At 42.4% G+C, this 18,369-nt stretch overlaps 2 protein-coding genes across 7 annotated transcripts; both read left to right on the top strand.

The window, feature by feature from the left end:
• Positions 1-582: 582 nt before the first annotated feature.
• On the top strand, positions 583-8,347 carry sars1 (seryl-tRNA synthetase 1). Its single transcript, XM_010893405.3, has 11 exons — positions 583-718; positions 1,472-1,542; positions 1,710-1,790; positions 3,998-4,156; positions 4,577-4,720; positions 4,963-5,118; positions 5,337-5,558; positions 5,771-5,900; positions 6,859-7,016; positions 7,114-7,243; positions 7,429-8,347. Exons 1-11 carry the CDS (start codon positions 583-585, stop codon positions 7,581-7,583), a joined length of 1,542 nt encoding a protein of 513 aa, XP_010891707.1. The 3' UTR covers positions 7,584-8,347.
• A 98-nt stretch (positions 8,348-8,445) lies between these two features.
• tmem106c (transmembrane protein 106C) lies at positions 8,446-18,267 on the top strand. 6 transcript variants are annotated; one of them, XM_034295801.1, is made up of 12 exons: positions 10,407-10,476; positions 10,587-10,724; positions 10,833-10,940; positions 11,049-11,123; positions 11,463-12,239; positions 14,226-14,443; positions 14,578-14,641; positions 14,878-15,037; positions 15,144-15,284; positions 15,926-15,975; positions 16,124-16,177; positions 16,306-18,267. In XM_034295801.1, the coding sequence occupies exons 6-12, from the start codon at positions 14,233-14,235 to the stop codon at positions 16,412-16,414; spliced, it is 789 nt and encodes a 262-aa protein (XP_034151692.1). In that variant the 5' UTR covers positions 10,407-10,476; positions 10,587-10,724; positions 10,833-10,940; positions 11,049-11,123; positions 11,463-12,239; positions 14,226-14,232; the 3' UTR covers positions 16,415-18,267. The 6 variants fall into 6 exon arrangements, with proteins under 6 accessions (XP_019907212.1, XP_010891706.1, XP_010891705.1 ...); XM_020051653.2 differs by lacking the exons at positions 10,407-10,476; positions 14,226-14,443; positions 14,578-14,641; ... (3 more) ...; positions 16,124-16,177; positions 16,306-18,267 and adding exons at positions 8,446-8,563; positions 8,675-8,776; positions 8,944-9,015; positions 9,424-9,522; positions 11,235-11,343 and having other exon boundaries at positions 11,463-11,600; XM_010893404.5 differs by lacking the exons at positions 10,407-10,476; positions 14,226-14,443; positions 14,578-14,641; ... (3 more) ...; positions 16,124-16,177; positions 16,306-18,267 and adding exons at positions 8,570-8,776; positions 8,944-9,015; positions 9,424-9,522; positions 11,235-11,343 and having other exon boundaries at positions 11,049-11,108; positions 11,463-11,600.
• Positions 18,268-18,369: the final 102 nt, after the last annotated feature.

The following is an 18,369-nucleotide window of genomic DNA, read 5'->3' as shown; positions in this document are numbered from 1 at the left end:
TAACGTGCACTTTCACCTTCATCATTTAGCCATTATTTATGCATAGAAAACCAAACATTTAACAAAAAATAAGAATACACAATTTAATTGTGTGAAAAGGCTTTTGTAAAAAAAGAAAAAAAAAACTATATTGACCTCGCAAGGGGCACTGTGTATTTGCAATTGTTGCTGGGATTTTACTCCACCCATACCATTGGCCACAATGCAAATGGCTGTATATGAAATATATATTGCCCTTTAAAAAAATAACTATTCTATAAGCCACAGTAAATGTATTGTAGGAAATTTTCAGGAGAGTGGATAGAGTGATTATTTGCTAAAAAAATCAAGGGGCACTCTGTATTTGCAGTTAGGATGCAACATTACATGGGTTCAATGTACCATCCGAAATATTCTACAATTTTCTCTCAAAACCACATTTTCAAATCAGGCGACCCAAAATGTGCCTACAACCCCAAGTTTGAGAAACACCACTTAAGTCTAAAGTGACGTCACGGTTGATGTTGGTGGTTTTCGCAACCTTTTACTTTGCGCTGACAGTCACCGGTTTCGTTATAGCATTTGAGGAAGCGTAGAATCGTCATGGTGCTCGATTTGGACCAATTTCGAACCGATAAAGGCGGTGATCCTGAAGTAATCAGAGAGACCCAAAGAAAAAGGTTTAAAGATGTTTCACTTGTCGATAAACTGGTACATGCGGACACTGAATGGAGAAAATGTAAGTACCGCTGCTAGCGAGCTATTTGCTAAGGTTGGTGTTCATAGAATCAGATGGTGGACTCCACATGGCTTGCTACGGCTAACTTCATGTACCGTAGTCATTAGCAGAACTGAAAAGCCGGCCTCATACTGTAGTCACCCAGATACATTGAATACATTCCAGATCAATACGTAATTTAACGTTTCTGTATAGTTTTCTCTATATAGTATCTACCACTACTTTCCCTAAAATATAACTAGCTATTTTTTATTGTCTGTACTAGTACTAGTCTGTGGTAGCTAATAGTTAGCCACCACGTACACTCCTTTGGCTATAATTAGTTATCAATCACATAAATAATGTTAAATATAAATCTTTCTCATAGGTAGCCTGTCTATGCCTGACATGTCTGCGGATTTAATATTATTATGGTAGCGTAACTAGCTAACAATGATCTAGAGTGGAGAACCAGAACGATAGCTACGTCATCCTATTCATACTGACTGCACAATCTGATGCAATCACCATCCAACTGCACAACCTCGCTACTCTCAGCGTTTCACAGCTGTTCTTGGGACAAGCTGTTAAATAACATGGATGCAGATGTGACTGAAATTAACCTGTAACGGGTTACTCAGCGACAAAGCTAGCTAGTTTAATTATGTTATGACATGGCTGTAGTCAGATTACGTTGGCTGGTCACTTGATGACACAACACTTATTTCTTCATGACGTTCATACATAATGCTGACCCCTTTTCATGCCCACCAGGTCGGTTCACAGCTGACAACCTTAATAAGGCAAAGAATTTATGCAGCAAGACCGTTGGAGAGAAAATGAAGGTAGCTATATCCCGTGATAATGCTGAAAAACAAATCACCCATCATCAGTCCTTACAAAAGACATGGCTACCTGTTATTCCGCTAATTCTAAGAAGTTGTATGCAGATGTGATTATTTTCTTTCTGTTTCCAATGGTTCTTCCTGGTGTTGGTCTTTTCTATATGCAGAAGAAAGAGCCAGTTGGTGATGATGATTCTCTCCCAGATGATGCCCAGAACTTGGAGGCCCTGACATCAGACATACTATCGGTAGGTCAACTTGCAGGCCCTTTTGTCAATCCGCAATGCAATTTGTTCAGTATGATTGAACGTTTGCCACATACAGAATTAGCTCCCTACCTTCTGCTCACTCAACACCTGCTACTCTAATAGTAACCTGCGCTTCTGTTGATATATCACTCTAGTCACTCCTGAAGCATGTACTTTATGGAGCCAAATTGAGCTCAAATGTATTGACTGTAAGAAAAGAAAAACGTAACTGAAATATATCATAGTATATGAAAAAACGCAATGTAATCGTATGAAGAAAAAAAAAAAATTCCAGCGTGGGAAAAGTGTAGGCTAAAATCATTAAATGGATTTTCGCATCCGATCTTAAAATGTCTTCGTTCAAACATGTCTTTTCCACGTTCGCTTCTTCTAACGATTACAATTTCTTCCCACCAAAAAACCAGGTTTTCAGCCTGTAGTGGCTTTATCTGGGCATTGATTTCTCCCTCGCGATTAGCCACAAATCACACCTTTATAAGGTGAAAATCATAGCTTTCCATGCACTTTCCCAATGCAGCCTGTGGAGAGAATTTTTAGAATTGCATGAACTAGGCTAAATGTGTACATTTATACAGAATAATAAACTGTCATTCCCAGGTTGCATCACCGTCACTGTTGCTATGGTCACAGACATTGATGAACGTTTAACTTGTTCAAGTGACTGAAGTTAGATGGGCTAATTACCATTTGTTCTAAACCTAATGGTTTGGAAACATCACAGCAAAATAATCCAGTTAATGAGTTAAGTATAAACTTTTACAGCTTTGGAATGTATTATACTTTTTTGCCACCACAATAACGGCCCATTGTTTTACATTAAGAACAACTGTATATTAAATGAACATCGATAGTTATTAATTGGTTAAATAAACCATAGCACACACCTTAGACTGTGCACTGATAGGCCTGAGTTTGCCCTGTTTTATATGCCCCTGTCGCCCTGGTCACTGTTTATCTGGGGTGAGATTATGTTGGGGTACTTAGTACCTCCAGAACACATTAAACTTTCTTCAATATCTGTGTCTGTGACCATGGCAACAGTGATGCCGATGCAACCTGTGGATAACAGTTTATTATTCTGTTTAGATTTACACATTTAGCCTAGTTTATACAATTCTTAAAGATATTCTTGACCCTTCGAACGAAGGTTGGAAGAAATTGTAATCGTTAGAAGAAGCGAATGTGAAGAAAAACATGTTTTAAACAAAGACATTTTAAGATCAGCCGCGAAAATCCATTTAATGATTTGAGTGTACACTTTTTTCACGCTTGAATCTACACTGAAAAAAATTATAACCGCAACACTTTTGTTTTTGCCCCCATTTATCATGAGCTGAACTCAAAGATCTAACACTATGTACACAGGGGCATATTTCTGTCAAATATTGTTCACAAATCTGTCTAAATCTGTGTTAGTGAGCACTTCTCCTTTGCCGAGATAATCAATCCACCTCACAGGTGTGGCATATCAAGATGCTGATTAGACAGCATGATTATTGCCGTTTTCTATTGCCTTAGGCTGGCCACAATAAATGGCCACTCGGCTTGCTGCTGTCAATGATTGAAATGAGTTGGAAAACAACCTTACAGTAGAACTGACATTGTTTTAACAACATCAAATCTTGAAATACACAGTGACAACATTACGCCCTTAACATTTTCTGAAAAGTGATCAAATAGATGTGACATGGATTCTTTGATTACCAAGCAGTATTTTGGTGAATTATATAAATCAGTCATTGAACTGCCTCAGTTTATTCAGCCAACAATTCCTTACTGTACACCATGGAATTTTGAGTCAATTCGAACATAACTGCACCCGCTGAAACACTTAAAGGTTTGCAATTTAATGCTTGTTATATTTATTTCATCCTGTTTGTTGGGTTTATTGAGGTGTAGCGATGATGAGGTATTTAAAGGGTGTTTTTACCTGGTTGTCCAGAAGATTTGAAATACCTGAACAGTTTTTGTCGTACCGCTGCACAGCTGAATCCAAATAAACAACTCATCGTCAAACCTTGGTTGAGTGGAATCAGCTGTCTAGTGCTAGTTAGCACAAAAATGCTTTCATCCCTTTGGCTCTCCTGACTATGGAACATAGCACCTAATCTATACGCTGTTTGACAGCTTTAAAGAACATTCTGTTGGATGAAGGGGTCTTACTTGCCTTTTTCTACTCTCTCTAGCCCCTCACGGTCACCCAGATCAAGAAGGTCCGCCTGCTTGTGGAAGAGGCAGTGCAGAAAACCGACAGTGAGAGGATAAAATTGGAAGAGGAGCGATTTCAGTACCTGCGAGAGATTGGAAACCTTCTGCATCCATCTGTGCCCATTAGTAATGACGAGGTGGGTGTCAGTACATACGTTGAATGGGAGCCAGTGTGGAACGCTAATCCCGCCGTCCCGGTTTTATTCATTGGTTTTGAATTGCGCATCTACTGTCTAGAGCAGTTGCGTTAACATTTTTCCAGGGGGACCCCTGTGTTTCCGGCGGAATTTCTGGATGGCAAATTATTTGGGGTCAAAATGTGTTCTCCGCCGTAAGATCTGCAACGTTGCCTTAAAAACCTTCCGTTCATTTACCCATATTTTCTTTTTTTTTAAAGAAACCAATTAAAAAAAAAAAGTGCTCAACATTTCAACCTTTTCCCATATCATAAAATAAACTCTCTATTTCATAGACCTGTCAGACCCACTGCAGAATCCCCCCCCCACCCCCGACTTCAAACACTGCTCTAACGTCCCTCTCCACTATGTGCCTGCCAGGATGCTGATAACAAGGTGGAGCGTACTTGGGGAGACTGCACCGTCCAGAAGAAGTACTCCCACGTCGACCTGGTGGTCATGATCGATGGCTACGACGGAGAGAAAGGAGCCATAGTGGCGGGCAGCCGTGGCTACTTCCTCAAGGCAAGTTCCCAGGGTCCCTCTGGGTAACTCAGCGGTGGTCTTAACAACTGTAGTTCAGTTTCACCCCAGTGTGGATTGAAGGTTCGGATTCGGATCTGCATGGACTTTAAAAGAAACGTGTCCATGCCATATGGGGAATTTCACAGATGCATTTCGGCTTGGATATATATACGACAGTGACCTCTAGTGTAAATCCTTGGATGTGGAGTCTTTAGTGATTTCCTGTTTGTTTCTGGTTTTAGGGGCCACTGGTTTTCCTGGAGCAGGCCTTGATCAACTATGCGCTGCGGATGCTCCACAGCAAGAAGTACGAAATGCTCTACACGCCCTTCTTCATGAGGAAGGAGGTTATGCAGGAGGTGGCCCAGCTCAGCCAGTTTGATGATGAACTTTACAAGGTGTGATGAAATCCAAACAAATCCTCTTCATTTCTATATACACAATTTGTCTTATTTTTTGTTGAATGGTTTGGACAAATTCTTGTTCATTTTTATATGCTGATAGTTGCCTTTTTTTGTTGTTGAAGGTTTAGACAACGCTTTGTCGTTTATTTTGATATGCTGGCGTGTGTGCTTGTCTTATATTCACTGGGTCCTACCTGCTTTTTGCTTGTTAGGTGATCGGGAAGAGCAGTGAGAAGTCCGAGGACACGACTATAGACGAGAAGTACCTGATCGCCACCTCGGAGCAGCCCATCGCTGCCTTCCTGAGAGACGAGTGGCTGAAGCCCGAGGACCTGCCCATTCGCTACGCCGGCTTCTCCACCTGCTTCAGACAGGAAGTGGGTTCTCATGGCCGTGACACCCGAGGCATCTTCAGGGTGCACCAGTTTGAGAAGGTCAGTGAACATTCAGAGTCAACAAACGGTGGGTGTCGTGCGGTCAGTGCAGAAACAGTCCCAGCTTCGTTGGATTACATTTAATGGGCCTAATTGAAAACCAATGTGTCGGTTATTATTTATCATCTACAGAATGTCGAGCAATGCACATTTTCCACAACGGACAATTGTTTAACTGTGATTTACTAATTGTCCCTCTCGGCCCCCTGTAGATTGAGCAGTTTGTCTATGCTTCTCCTCATGACAACAAGTCTTGGGAGATGATGGATGAGATGATTGGGACGGCGGAGGAGTTCTACCAGAAACTGGGGATCCCCTATCGCATCGTCAACATAGTGTCTGGTAGGTTCTCCTCCTTCAGCCAGTGTCCGCAGAAACAACAGAGGCTAATGTCACTCAACAAATTCAAGTCCTTTTTTTTATTAAGTCCTTCCTACATCATCAGAAACAACAAAACCACTTAAAAAACGGTAATAACATCAACAATCCTTTGAAATAAGGTAAACATAGTGAAGCGTTTATAAAGATGTTATTACCGTAAGCTTTTTTATATTCAAATACCCCTTATATTACAAGAAACTGTTATTGCATAGGTTACAAAAGTACAATTACTTGTCAGTTATGAAATGAAGCCTATTTACATTATGCTATTAACAAATATACTTACAAGATGGAGCCTTGTGTCAACATGAAACATTGGAGATAGGACATGTATTCACTTTTTGGGTGTGATGTGTACAGTCTCTCCTGCCTGGACTGTGCACACTACTGGCTGCCTCCATCCCGATACCATACAAGACACTCAACAGTCTCAAAGTCAAATGTTTGTAATGTGGAAGTGGGTCGTGAAGAACCAGGACGGAGGTAGCTAGAAGTGCAAAGGCCAGACAGTAACGCGACAGAAGCATAGACACAAGCCAAACCAATAAGGATGGTTAGGGTTTTGACAGCGAACCGTCGTGTCCCTTCTGAGAATCGGACGTCTCACTGGATGATTCATCATGTCGCTGAGGTTACATTGGTTGATCGAGGGTTGTGTGTTTGATTACCACGGGTTAACGGTATGAAACAATATGAAAACGTGTACATTCACCGCTTCCTCCGGCTAAGACCGTTTGCTAAAAGAAACGTAAAATTAACTTGCCGTTTTATCAACAACTTTCACAAAGTATGGCTTTACGATTTCCGCGCCCGGTCCACGTTCGATCGGGACATTTCCCACAGAAGCCGTTTAAGGTTGACTCACTAGCCACCCGTCTAACCGGCCGGGTTCTGATTGGTCATCTCTGCGCCCACCCAGGTGCCCTGAATCACGCAGCCAGCAAGAAGCTGGACCTGGAGGCTTGGTTCCCAGGGTCCGCTGCGTTCAGAGAGCTGGTCTCCTGCTCCAACTGCACAGACTACCAGGCTCGCCGGCTTCGCATCCGCTATGGACAGACCAAAAAGATGATGGACAAGGTGAGGGAGGACAACCTGCTAAAATGGATTTACTTTCACAATAAAAGTCCCGATTGGGTGGAATGTTCTAACGTGTGGCCATTGCTGCGTTTGTTAGGCTGACTATGTACATATGCTCAACGCTACCATGTGCGCCACCACGCGGGTAATGTGTGCCATCCTGGAGAACTACCAGACAGAAGAGGGCATCATCATTCCAGAGGTACTCCGGGACTTCATGCCCCCCGGTAAGCCACGGCGTCCTATGGTGTAGTGCCGCCCAACATCTGCGTGGAAGTGTCGAGGAGGAAGTGACCTCTTGTGACCGCAGGGGGCTCGTTGCCTTCCTGTTTGTAGTTGGTTTCCTGTGCATTTGATTTAATGTGCGTGTACATTAAGTAGACACAATTCTTTTTGAAAACGTCTTTCCTAGGCATGACCGAGATGCTGAAGTTTGTGAAGCCCGCCCCGATTGACGTGGAGATGTCCAAGAAGCAGAAGAAGCAGCAGGATGGCGGAAAGAAGAAGAAGCAAGGAGGCGACCAGCTCCAGAACCAAGTGGAGAACATGTCTGTCAACGACTCCTGAACACCGTCACCCCCAACCTTACACCCCCCCCCCCCCTGCGACGACACTTGAGAAAGGAGCTTCTCCATCCTCTCCCCCAACTCATCAGTATCATAGAGCTCTGGGTCTTGGGAATAGTCTGCCGGTGTCCGTCACTCTACTCAACCTGAGATGAAGTTCTGCACAAAATGTCCAGTTGTTGTCACAGAGCATCACTTTCTAGACTATACAGTACCAAGGGAATGATTCATTAGAAGGGAAAGGCCTTTGGGGCTGTAAACAACCTGGGGACAATAATAAAGCCATGTCTGCTGGGGAGAATAATGTTGTTTGCTGCATGCAATTATCGTCAATGTCTATGTCTCAAATCTAGAATTCTGTGAAATTTAGTCTCTTGAATAACTTGTGCTATTCAAGTTCAGGTGATGTGAACATTGAAACGACATCTCTACTGGTGTACAGGGAAGTGCGTGGGCTGCTTTTAGAAGATAAAAACAACTATTGCTAATAATTTGACTGAACACTTGTGTTCTACTTTGCACACAGTGTATTCCAGTTGGGGCTCTGTGACCATGATGGTATATAATTTGGACTCTGGCTGTTTTGGTGGTTCTGTGACCTACACCCCATACCCAAAAATCAGTAATCGTTATCCAGCATTGTTCCACCATTGTTGCTTCATGGCATTTGCTTTCGATGCTTGTCTGGTTTAATGTCATATCTGAGAGTATGTACTTTCATTAGAAAAGGCCTTCGGAAGGAACAATAAATATTCAGTCAATGTCTTCCTTATGTTGTTTGAATGTCTATGAGATGTTGGTTCCTGGAATAGAAATTTCTCTTTGAAACCATCACACAGTAGAGTCGGAACCAAAGGACATCAGACAAAGAGCAATAAGGAAGAAATTCTTCTTGGTTAGTCATTAACCATTCTAGACTTTACACCTGTAACAAGGTCAATACCAGACGTCTGTTCTAAACAGTGGATAGGTCTTTAAACGGTAAGATCACAAATTTAACAGATCTGGGTTTGATTGAAGGGGTCTTACGAACTTTACATTAACTCCCAGGGATACTGAGAACAAGGTAATATTAGTTTTTTTTTTTTTTAGTCCCTATTGTTTTCTCGTCATTGTCAAAGCTGTAAACATTGGAGTGGTGTGAAGATGAGTGACATCTCTGATGAAGATAATGAGATCTCTTTTGCAGTTAAAGTAAGTGCAAACTGGAGTTTCAAAACGTGACATCAATACAGCATTCATAATGTCGCGTTCAAATACATTTTTGCTAACGTAATACAAATTAGTGATCCTGATATTGTTATTTGGGGGGTTGATTTCATAATTGTTCTTGCCCTCTGACTGAATTTGCCGGTCTGTAGTTTCTGGGGCGTGTTGAGGTGGTCTGTTTTGAAGGCATTCAGGTCCTGAATGAGGCCTTTCAGAGCCTGAAGGTAAGTTTTTCTCTTTCTAATGATACAGATAGATGACTAGTGTGTCCTTTAAGTGTGATAAAAAATGTGTTTTATAGATGCGCTTGAAAAGCATGCAGTCATATCATCTGTAACAAACACATTTCAGTTAAAGTCTGGGAGTTTTGAGATAAAACAAAATGTAAACTCCCATTTTGTGTTGGATGTGTAATATGGTCAATGTTAGCATAATCTATAAATTTATATCATGGGGAACAAATTCACATTTACATGACACTAAGGCTAGGGACTCTTTAGCCCAACAGTGCCACTTATATTATCAGTGGCCTAAAGTCACAGAATGCATCTTTAAGATTTCCTAAAGATTAGGTGAAGTCAAATATACAAATGCTGTCCTAGCCCAGGTGCCTTTCATTTGCCATGCATTAGGTGCCAGACAAAGAGTCAACAGGGAAGCTTCAGAAGAAGAGCAAGGTGTCCTTGTTTTTGTCCGTGACTGGGATTGACATCTTGGAGCACAAAACCAAGGTGAGAGCCTTGTGGTCCAACTCCAAGACAGACAATGGGAAAACTGCTTTAGCATACAAGATTAACCCTCTGAGGGCTATGGTTTTCAAATCCACCTGTCACTACACTGACATTTTGGCTTTTAAAATGGTCATCCTTTATAGTAGAAGGAAGTACCTTATATTCTGGGATTCTGCAAACCCTCGGCTACATGACAGATGTATTGAAAAAAAAATTGAGACACTTAGATGAGTAATAATGTACATATTTTGGTTTTATATTGAAATGAAATAGTAAAATATAATTGGTAGCCTGTTTTACATTACATTTGGATACCCCCCGGGGTTTACAATAAGTACAAGTTGAATAGTTTTGAACTGATAAAATTATAAAATGAACCTGAATTTTTCTTTTACTCTGGTCCACATCCATTATTTTTTCAAACATCCTGAAAATCATTGAAAATGCCCATATGGGGTCACTGAAATTATGATGTCATATTGTACTCCCAAAAGCCAGCACTAGATGGCAGTCCCTCCTTTTTTTAACTCTGAGGATTTAAAAAAAAAATCCCCTCCAATAAAGAACAATGGTGAATAAATGCGATATTAAAGTTTCACTTTTACCCTTTTACATTCTTTCAAGAAAAAGGTTAATCTACGGCTTTTAAACGATTAGTCACTCTTCGGGAAATCCGTACCTCGATGATGGTGACGTCAAATAGTTTTCAGTTGGTGCGTGTCAATGAAATTATTTTATTGACCACCATTATTATTAATGGGAGGACATCGCGTCTCAACTGCACGCAAAAAAGTACTTTGGCGTATGCATAGCACGACATTGTGTGAACCCGTGTTATATGTATGCAAAAGGAAGAGAGTGGGTTGGAATCAAAACGCATTTAGAGGGTTAATAAAAAGGACACATTTGCATGTACACTTGAGATTGCAAAAAATGGCGCCTGCATGTTTATGGGTTTGTATGTTCCGTGATGCATGTAAACACCCTTTTCAAGAAACATCAATTTCGTCCCCGTCCCCCCCTTTATCACCATTCTCGATTTCCTCCTTTTTTGTCTTTTCCAGTTTATGCTGTATACGTGTCCCCTCGCGTCCGTGTCCTTCTGTGCGGTCCTCCCGACAACACCCAAAGTCTTTGGCTTTGTGGCCAAACACCCAGCCGCAGATATGTACCACTGCTACCTGTTCCAAAGCAAGACGTTTGTGAGTACAGTGCAGTCGTGTTCCCTTGATTCCAGGGTACATCACCAAACACCCCAGGGTTGAAAGGTTACCAGTATGTTTTTTTTTTTATGTTGCTCTTCTCCCCAGTCTCACCTGCTCGTCTCCATTATTGGAGATGCCTTTAGGGCCACCAACCGCGAGCAGAGTCTCAGAGTCGGAGGACGGGATCTGATCGTGGAGGCGCTTAGGCACAAGGTTGGATTAGGATGAGTTAGCTCGTTTAAAACTGTTAGTAGTTTGTGTAGTTACAGTACATCAAGCGTTAACAGTCGGTTTTATTCATTTTTGTGCACTTCTGTTTAGAATAAGGTCCTTCAGAGGGAGAACACGGAGTTGAGGATGAGACTCAATGCATCAGGAGATGTAAGGGAAGCAGCAGTAAGCCTATGCACAAGCACACACAGGTTTTAGGTTTGTCTGACCTGGCATATTGGAGAACAGATCTGCTATGCCAAATCTGTTCTATGTGCTTTTTTTTTTTATTATCAGGGGACAGACAGGGCAGCTAGAACCACAGACACCCAATTGACCTCATACAGTTCAAATGAGCAGACAGATGCTCAGAAACACTCACACTTAGGTATTTACCATCACAAAAGTGAGTACTGTCAGTCAAAGCTGCAATTCAACTACACCTGCCATCATGCTCACACCAAGTTTGGTTTGTAAATTGAGCATTACAATTTTTGTACTCCTTTGATTCTTTCTCCTTTTCAGTAAAATTCCACAGCAGGGAGGACACATCCCCTCTACTGAGAAGAGGAATTGATCATGACTGATGTTTGAAGAGGAATGGCTATCGACCACATATTATGCAGTTTGAGATACCAAATTAAACTTAATTGAAAGAAAGAATGTCTTTCTTAGGGATATTGTGTTGATATATATTAATACATTGTTGTATTATGCGAGCCGGTATGTGCAAGCATTTCAATACTCGATATTCTTTCGAGTATCCTTAAAAAGTTTAGTAACAGTCGCGTTTCATGTGCTACTTGGAGCTAAAAAACTCGGACATTACCGATTAAGATAATTAGTTTAACGTGGCACGTGATTAACGCAACCAATTGTGAAGTTTGAACCCGTGTTATATGTACGCAAAGGGAAGAGAGTGGGTTGGATTAACTACATTAATTCTAGTCGTTTCCGAGTTTAAGTTCCTTCTACCACATGAATGTGGCATAAGCGCAGAGACCAAAATCAAGCGAGACGTCACACACTCACTTTAAATAAACAACAGTAAGCCAGATCAGCATGGCAGTGAGCCTTAAAACTTTGTTTCCAAACGTCATCTAAACTCCAAAAGAAAACCCATCGGATCCACGTGGCTTTGGTGCCTCTTATTAAGCAGACCATTTTGTAAATAGTGAACAGTTCAAGTGGGACAACGTCAAATATTACCCTTCTTTAACAAGTGCATGAACAACACCACGAGAACATGAAGTGGAACAGAACTTGATAATCTACAAGAAATATTGTCAACCAAAGATATAGGTAAGTTGTACGACTGTATATAAAACGATTGTCAAATGTTGACAGCTAGTTAGCCAACCAACTTTGCTTGCTAACAAATAGCAGATTTAACAACGATTTGCTACGGGGGACAGTTTAGTCGGCTAACAAGCTATAGCTTATCGCTTCATAGCTAACGTTACCTCGTAGCAAACAGCTAGCTTTAGAACATTAAGATATAAGCTACAATCTTCAAACCCGTAACTAGCTTAATGAATTCGTCCAATATCTCCTACAACTCTAGCAGTGGTGGGTATAAACGCGAATACTTGAACTACATCTATGAAATACATTTATACACATGCTTTTACAAATATTATCGGTACAGATAAAATTATACACATCGTGTCTGCTGGGCTAAAAGTAAAACTAAAGTGTTGCGTACGAGTAGAAACCTGTATTACTGTCTGTTGCAGTTTTGCACAGACGAGGTAGCTTAAGCTACTGCTCACTAGTTGCAGTAGTTGACGCAGCCAGTGTTCGCGGGATGCTTATCCAGGTAGCAGTTGTCACCGCGTCCATCTGCGCGGTCATGTTTCAACCATAGATATAAAGCATTATTTATGTTTTCAACAGTAGCCATTTGTTGGCGACTTGGGGTTCACCATGCTTTTCAGGAAAGTTGAAGGCTTCTGGAGACAGACAGTTTACGTGGCAATGGCAAAAAAAAAAAGCTGACAGGCATAGAGGCATTCAGGCACTGTTTGATTGAACCTCAGAATGGGCGAAATCAACGGCTGAACGTGGTATTATCGTCGGTGCCAGGCGCTCACAACACTTAAGGCCATAGTCTGGTGAATGGGGCGACAAACAAACACAAAACTAGTCCGCGTGACATGAGGGTGGAATTTGATTGTTGATGATAGAGGTTGAAAAGAATGCCAAGAATCATGCAGACCTGGCGGTGACGCCGAGTGATGACTTCTCTAAATAAGCGTGTAGGTACGGGCCCAGTCTTCTACTTAAATATAAAATGCATTCAAATGACTCTAACTGAGCGGTGCTTCAATGGATGTGTGTAGAAAGCTATGTGATAGGAGCGTCACTTCACCCATTTTCTAAAATGCAAAGAAATCTTAGGACGCGTAACGACACTTTGAGGATTGGCCTGTTGAGACAAACTGGGCCAAAAGCCAAACTTGCAGTTAATATGGTACAGTTCAATACACTGTCAGCTGGATTGTTCTAGCAGGGTGATGCGCCGAGTCACAGAGCACATACTGTCCGTTTTTCAAGTACAATTCGCAGTCGCCAGACTTCAAACCTTTAAGGAGATTTCCATTTGCACACATCGTCCAATTTAGATTTGGCCTCCTCATTTTGCCCAACACTTACCCGAAAAAGTGGGGGCCTGCCCTTGCGGGCAGCCTGTAAGTTGACTGCTAAAGGTCACAGTTATAGATTTTTCTTTTGATCTTCACCCTGTGATCTAGTCTAGCAATTTCTTGGTTACTTATCAGATGCTTTAACAGCTAGGAGAATCTTGTTGCGTGAATGTGCTGTGGCGCCACCTGGAGGCGAACTGAACTTGGTGCTAGGTTGGTGTCCGTACTAAACTGGTTCCAGCTTTTAGACACCAAATAATAGTTTTTTTAAATGTAGCCGCTACAATCAGCATTGAAACAATGAAAATCTGTGGGACACTGTAGAGTTCCAGGGCACAACAAGCTAGCACAGCTGCATGTACCAACAAATACATTGAAGATTACCCTTTATCTTACACCAACTACTGATCCAATACTGATCCTGTAACAGAAACATTTAGCAAAGAGACCTGCTAATCTGCACCATGTAATATAGCCCGCCATGCTATATTGACTTTACTGCATCTGCCTGAGACATTGGCTGATGATAAAGACCAACATCATTCAATCTCCTTTGAACCTCTCTAATCTTTTTACATATTATTTCTAACCGCTGATTATCCTAGACAAATAAGTCCGGCCGTGCGTGTGTGTCATTTCCCAGCCTGCTCATGGGCATTCGGTGGTCCCGCGGTGGAAGCGACGGGAGCGTGCTGCTCATTCCCGGTGTTGCGACGGCACAGTCGCGTGGCGACGACGACAACGACTCGCTGGATGGGCTGCACCGGCGGGAGGACATCGCCCAGTTCCCCTACGTTGAGTTCACCGGCAAGGACAGCATTACCTGCCCGACATGCCAGGGCACCGGGCACATCCCCTCAGGTGAGGTGCCGGGGGCGTCTGACTTACCGCGATCGGCTCCCCTGTTCTGTACGATACTGGGCAGGGAACTGTTGGCAACAGCCTTGTGGCTTCTCCTGTTTGACTGGTCTCTCTCCTGTGGTCTTGTCCTTCAGAGCAGGTAAATGAGCTGGTGGCGCTGATTCCCTACAGTGACCAGAGGCTCCGACCCCAAAGAACGTAAGTGGTCCGCCTGGCAGCCACTGGTAGATATTTAGATTCAGTTTCCGCTGATTTTGTCATCCGAATTGAATCTATGGCCCTGTTGTATTGCAACCACTCTCAATGGATTTCAGATGTGCCTCATCTACGGATGTGCCAAACCAATGACATTCTGCCATTATTAGCTGCTAATTGGGTTTGCGTTCCGGACAGCATTTCCTCCCGTGTTTGACAGGAAGTGGTTTGTTTAACAGGAAGCTGTATGTGGTCCTGTCAGTGGTGCTCTGTCTCCTGGCTTCTTCGCTGGTGGTCTTCTTCCTCTTCCCACGCCCTGTGGTGGTGGAGGATGATGGGATACGCTCTGTCACCGTGCAGTTTGATCCGGTCAACACGAAAGTCCTCATGAATATGACGGCAAGTTAATAAATGGCTCGAAGCCGCGCTTTGAAGTTGGATGTGAATTTCGCGTTCACTGATGTCAGTGATGCGTGTTGCTTACAGTTTTCCTTCTGTGTTTTAGAGCTCCTTGAACTTCAGCAACTCCAACTTGTTCACGGTGACAGTGAACAGTCTGAACTGCCAGGTTCTCTACATGAAGACGGTGATCGGCACAAAGCAGCTGGACAATGTCATCACCATACAGCCGCTGAGCCAGAGACAGGTAGGCCGGTTTCTTGTTGTCTTGAGAACAGCGTTGACTCGACCAGGCGGCAGAGCCTTTTTATTTTCGACACAGAAGATCATACTTAGTTATTGCCAGATGATCTCCCAGATAGTGGAGTACGCTCTTATGCAGAATCAGCTCAAAATCGCTGATGGCTACAGCAGTGTTTTTCAACCCTGCTCCAGGAGGCCCCCTGCCCTGCATGTTTTAGATCTCTCCCTGCTCTATCACACCTGATTCAAATGATCAGCTCGTTATCAAATCCTTGATGAGCTACATCAAGTATGGGAGGGCAGAGAGAGATCTAAAACATGCAGGGCAGGGGGCCTCCAGGAGCAGGGTTGAAAAAACACCGGGCTAGAGGGCAAAGTGAAATATTGTGTGGATGAGAATGAGTGGCCAACTTGTGATTTATCTGTGATTGGTGGGGAAAAATCTGGTTACTTTCGGTTCTTGGTCTTAGTCCTGCTCCCTTTCTGTAGAAACAAGTAAAGGGTTACTGTCACTGAGGGATACTGAGACAGAAATCGGGTGTTACCCTGCAGCCCCAAAAAATGTACCCAAACCCCAAAATAATAATTTGGTAATGCTTATAATTAATTTTTAAACACATTTTAAGATATGTTTTTTTACTTCAGGTGAACTTCACAGTCAGTGTTGAGATCGGTGGGAGTGCATCCTATGTCTAGTAGGTAACCAGTGTGTCTTTACAGGTTAAAGGCATGTAATCAGTAATGAGGTGTAATCAGTAATGAGGTGTAATCTACACATCTGTAATTGTAAATGTAGATTTGTGTGATCATGAAGAGTTGCTAACCCTCCGTTTCTCCCTTCAGTGCCTTCTGCACGATGGCGAGCATCAAGGTTCACAACATCGTGGTTTTCATGCAGTAAGTACTTCCTTCCTGTGACACCGTGTCACCTCCCTTTCCACTGACAACCGTCCTGCTTTCCCTTCTTCGACATGGGCTTCTATACAGGTGTGTTCCATATTGGAATTCTGTTCCCTGATTTACAGGACGTCCGTGAAGACCTCCTACATGGTGCGCACAGGCCAGAACACTCTGGAAGCCTACCGCTTCATTGACTGCGCTTCCAACTCCACGGTTCACCAGCCGCCCTGGTGACCGCGACCCTCCCTCACCCGGTCACTTGGGTCACGACCCGCCACGGCGGGGAGTGGTACGGTCCCGCACCAAGGGGTCCGGGTCACGAGAACCAAAGGTGTTCGTCAGGGTACCGGGAGCCTGGCCACTCGGAACCATGGAATTATTCCAAAATAATGTAATAACCTAGCCGTCGTTTTGACGTGTTTACTAAGTGTGACCGTTAGGTCATCGGACACTAGCTCCTCAGTGAATTAGTTTTTTTTGCCATTTCGCATTTGACTAGAGTTCGGGGTGATACTTACCTGAAGCCTGCTAAGGATTCAACTGGGCTGGGTTGGACTGGTCATCCAGGGGCACGGTCGCCAATGTTACTGGTCGGTGGTGACCGTGTACACTGCTGTCCTCACCCAAGTATTTTGTAACTTTGAGGGCGTCTTGCAGCATTTTTAGGGGGTGATAATGTGAATTGAGTGGTTCGGCGCAGGGAGGTAAAGTTGGATAAAACGACTAACATTTTATTGCACGAGACGGGAGATTTGCTCCCTGTTATTTATATCGAGGACTTGACAGTAGTTTAGGGATGAGCTTAGGGATGTTGCGCTGTTTACTACTGTACATCATACATTTTATGACATTATGTCCTTTTGCAATTAGTATATTGTACAAATTCCTGTTTGTTTAGTATGTTACACATTTCTTGAGATCCCTGGGTACATCTTTAAGGGTGTTTACATGGAATGTGGGATCCTGGAGTGTTTGAGGGAGTTCTTCAAAATATCTTTCTTTCACAAGACCTGAAAATAGAAAATGCGAGATGCACATGGCAATAACTTACAGGAAGCTGTAGTTACTGTGTCACAATACTAGTTTCAGGATTAGCTTCTGAAGTGTTTTTGTTTCTCACATATGGTTCTTTACTCAGATCAGAGTACTAAACACGACAGGATTCATATTGTACTGGGATATATACGAAAGCACTCTCAGCTAATTTATTTAAAACTTGGAAATGGAGTTAAAAATGTTTTTTTCCTTTGTGTAATTTATCCACTGCATAATCTGGATCATACAAAAACCAGAGGCAACTGCTTCTTTTAAGGGAGCTTCACGGTCAACTAATATGAAAAATACTGTACGTTTTAACACTGTTGGGGTATCGGGAAGACATTGCAAAATGACAAGATTTTTAAATCTATTATACAGAAAGCACAGTCTTGCCGATGACCGAGCACACTAGCACAGTGTAATTTATAAATGTGGACAGTGTTTATGGGTCCGATTTGCACATGACTTCTTCAGGGCTTGCTTACGAGACGTCAATAGTTACAACCTCTGGTGTCCGTCAGGTCAGCGTGACCAATGTGGTGTCACACAACCCGCAGTCGTTCTGTTGTGGTGCGCTTCTCTACAATGTTGTTTACCTCCCAAAGTACAAACGGTCATTGTTATCGACCTACACATATGTTAGCTGACGTAATGAAGTGAGTTGCAGTGTTGTGAGGGTATTAAAAAGTGATCTAGCTCGCTTTGCTGTTTATTTTACTAGTTAGACATTTGGGATTGATTTTGAAACGCGTGTAAAATTGAAGGGTTCTTGAGTGCATACAGTGGCACTCGGGCTACTCCCTATTGTGTCTTGTACACACCAAGTATGTTTGGCAAAAGCACAAACAGTTCTGGGACAAAGTTTCAGTTGAGAAAGGTGAAGTGAAAGAGGAGGTTTTAAAAAAAAAAAAAAAAAGTGTTGTATGTTGAAGGGATATGAAATCATGCTTTTTTTATTAAATACATTTTTGATGATTAATTTTCATATTCTGAATTGTAAAATTTGTATCAGAATGGTTAACCAATAAAGTGAAAAGATTTAAGATTTTGATTTGAGTCCTGATTATGTATGTTTTTAAGTAAAATACACATGCACTGAATTCTCAAATACAGTTTAGAAAGATATTACATTAAATAATATGCTGGTAAAT

The sequence above is a fragment of the Esox lucius genome, chromosome 12, assembly GCF_011004845.1.
Source record: "Esox lucius isolate fEsoLuc1 chromosome 12, fEsoLuc1.pri, whole genome shotgun sequence".
NCBI classification, from domain to species: Eukaryota; Metazoa; Chordata; class Actinopteri; order Esociformes; family Esocidae; genus Esox; species Esox lucius.
The sequence above is the reverse complement of the archived record's forward strand: the minus strand, read 5'-3'. Positions and strand labels throughout refer to the sequence as shown.

What these genes read in the sequence shown, in the direction of transcription:
- tmem106c (XM_034295801.1), top strand. Translation starts at nt 14,233, where the DNA reads ATGGGCATTCGGTGGTCCCGCGGTGGAAGCGACGGGAGCGTGCTGCTC. An exon ending in AGGCTCCGACCCCAAAGAAC is followed by an intron (nt 14,642 to 14,877) that starts GTAAGTGGTCCG and finishes TTTGTTTAACAG; the next exon opens with GAAGCTGTATGTGGTCCTGT. An exon ending in GGGAGTGCATCCTATGTCTA is followed by an intron (nt 15,976 to 16,123) that starts GTAGGTAACCAG and finishes TTCTCCCTTCAG; the next exon opens with TGCCTTCTGCACGATGGCGA.
- sars1 (XM_010893405.3), top strand. Translation starts at nt 583, where the DNA reads ATGGTGCTCGATTTGGACCAATTTCGAACCGATAAAGGCGGTGATCCT. An exon ending in CCAAAAAGATGATGGACAAG is followed by an intron (nt 7,017 to 7,113) that starts GTGAGGGAGGAC and finishes TGCGTTTGTTAG; the next exon opens with GCTGACTATGTACATATGCT. An exon ending in CCGGGACTTCATGCCCCCCG is followed by an intron (nt 7,244 to 7,428) that starts GTAAGCCACGGC and finishes CGTCTTTCCTAG; the next exon opens with GCATGACCGAGATGCTGAAG.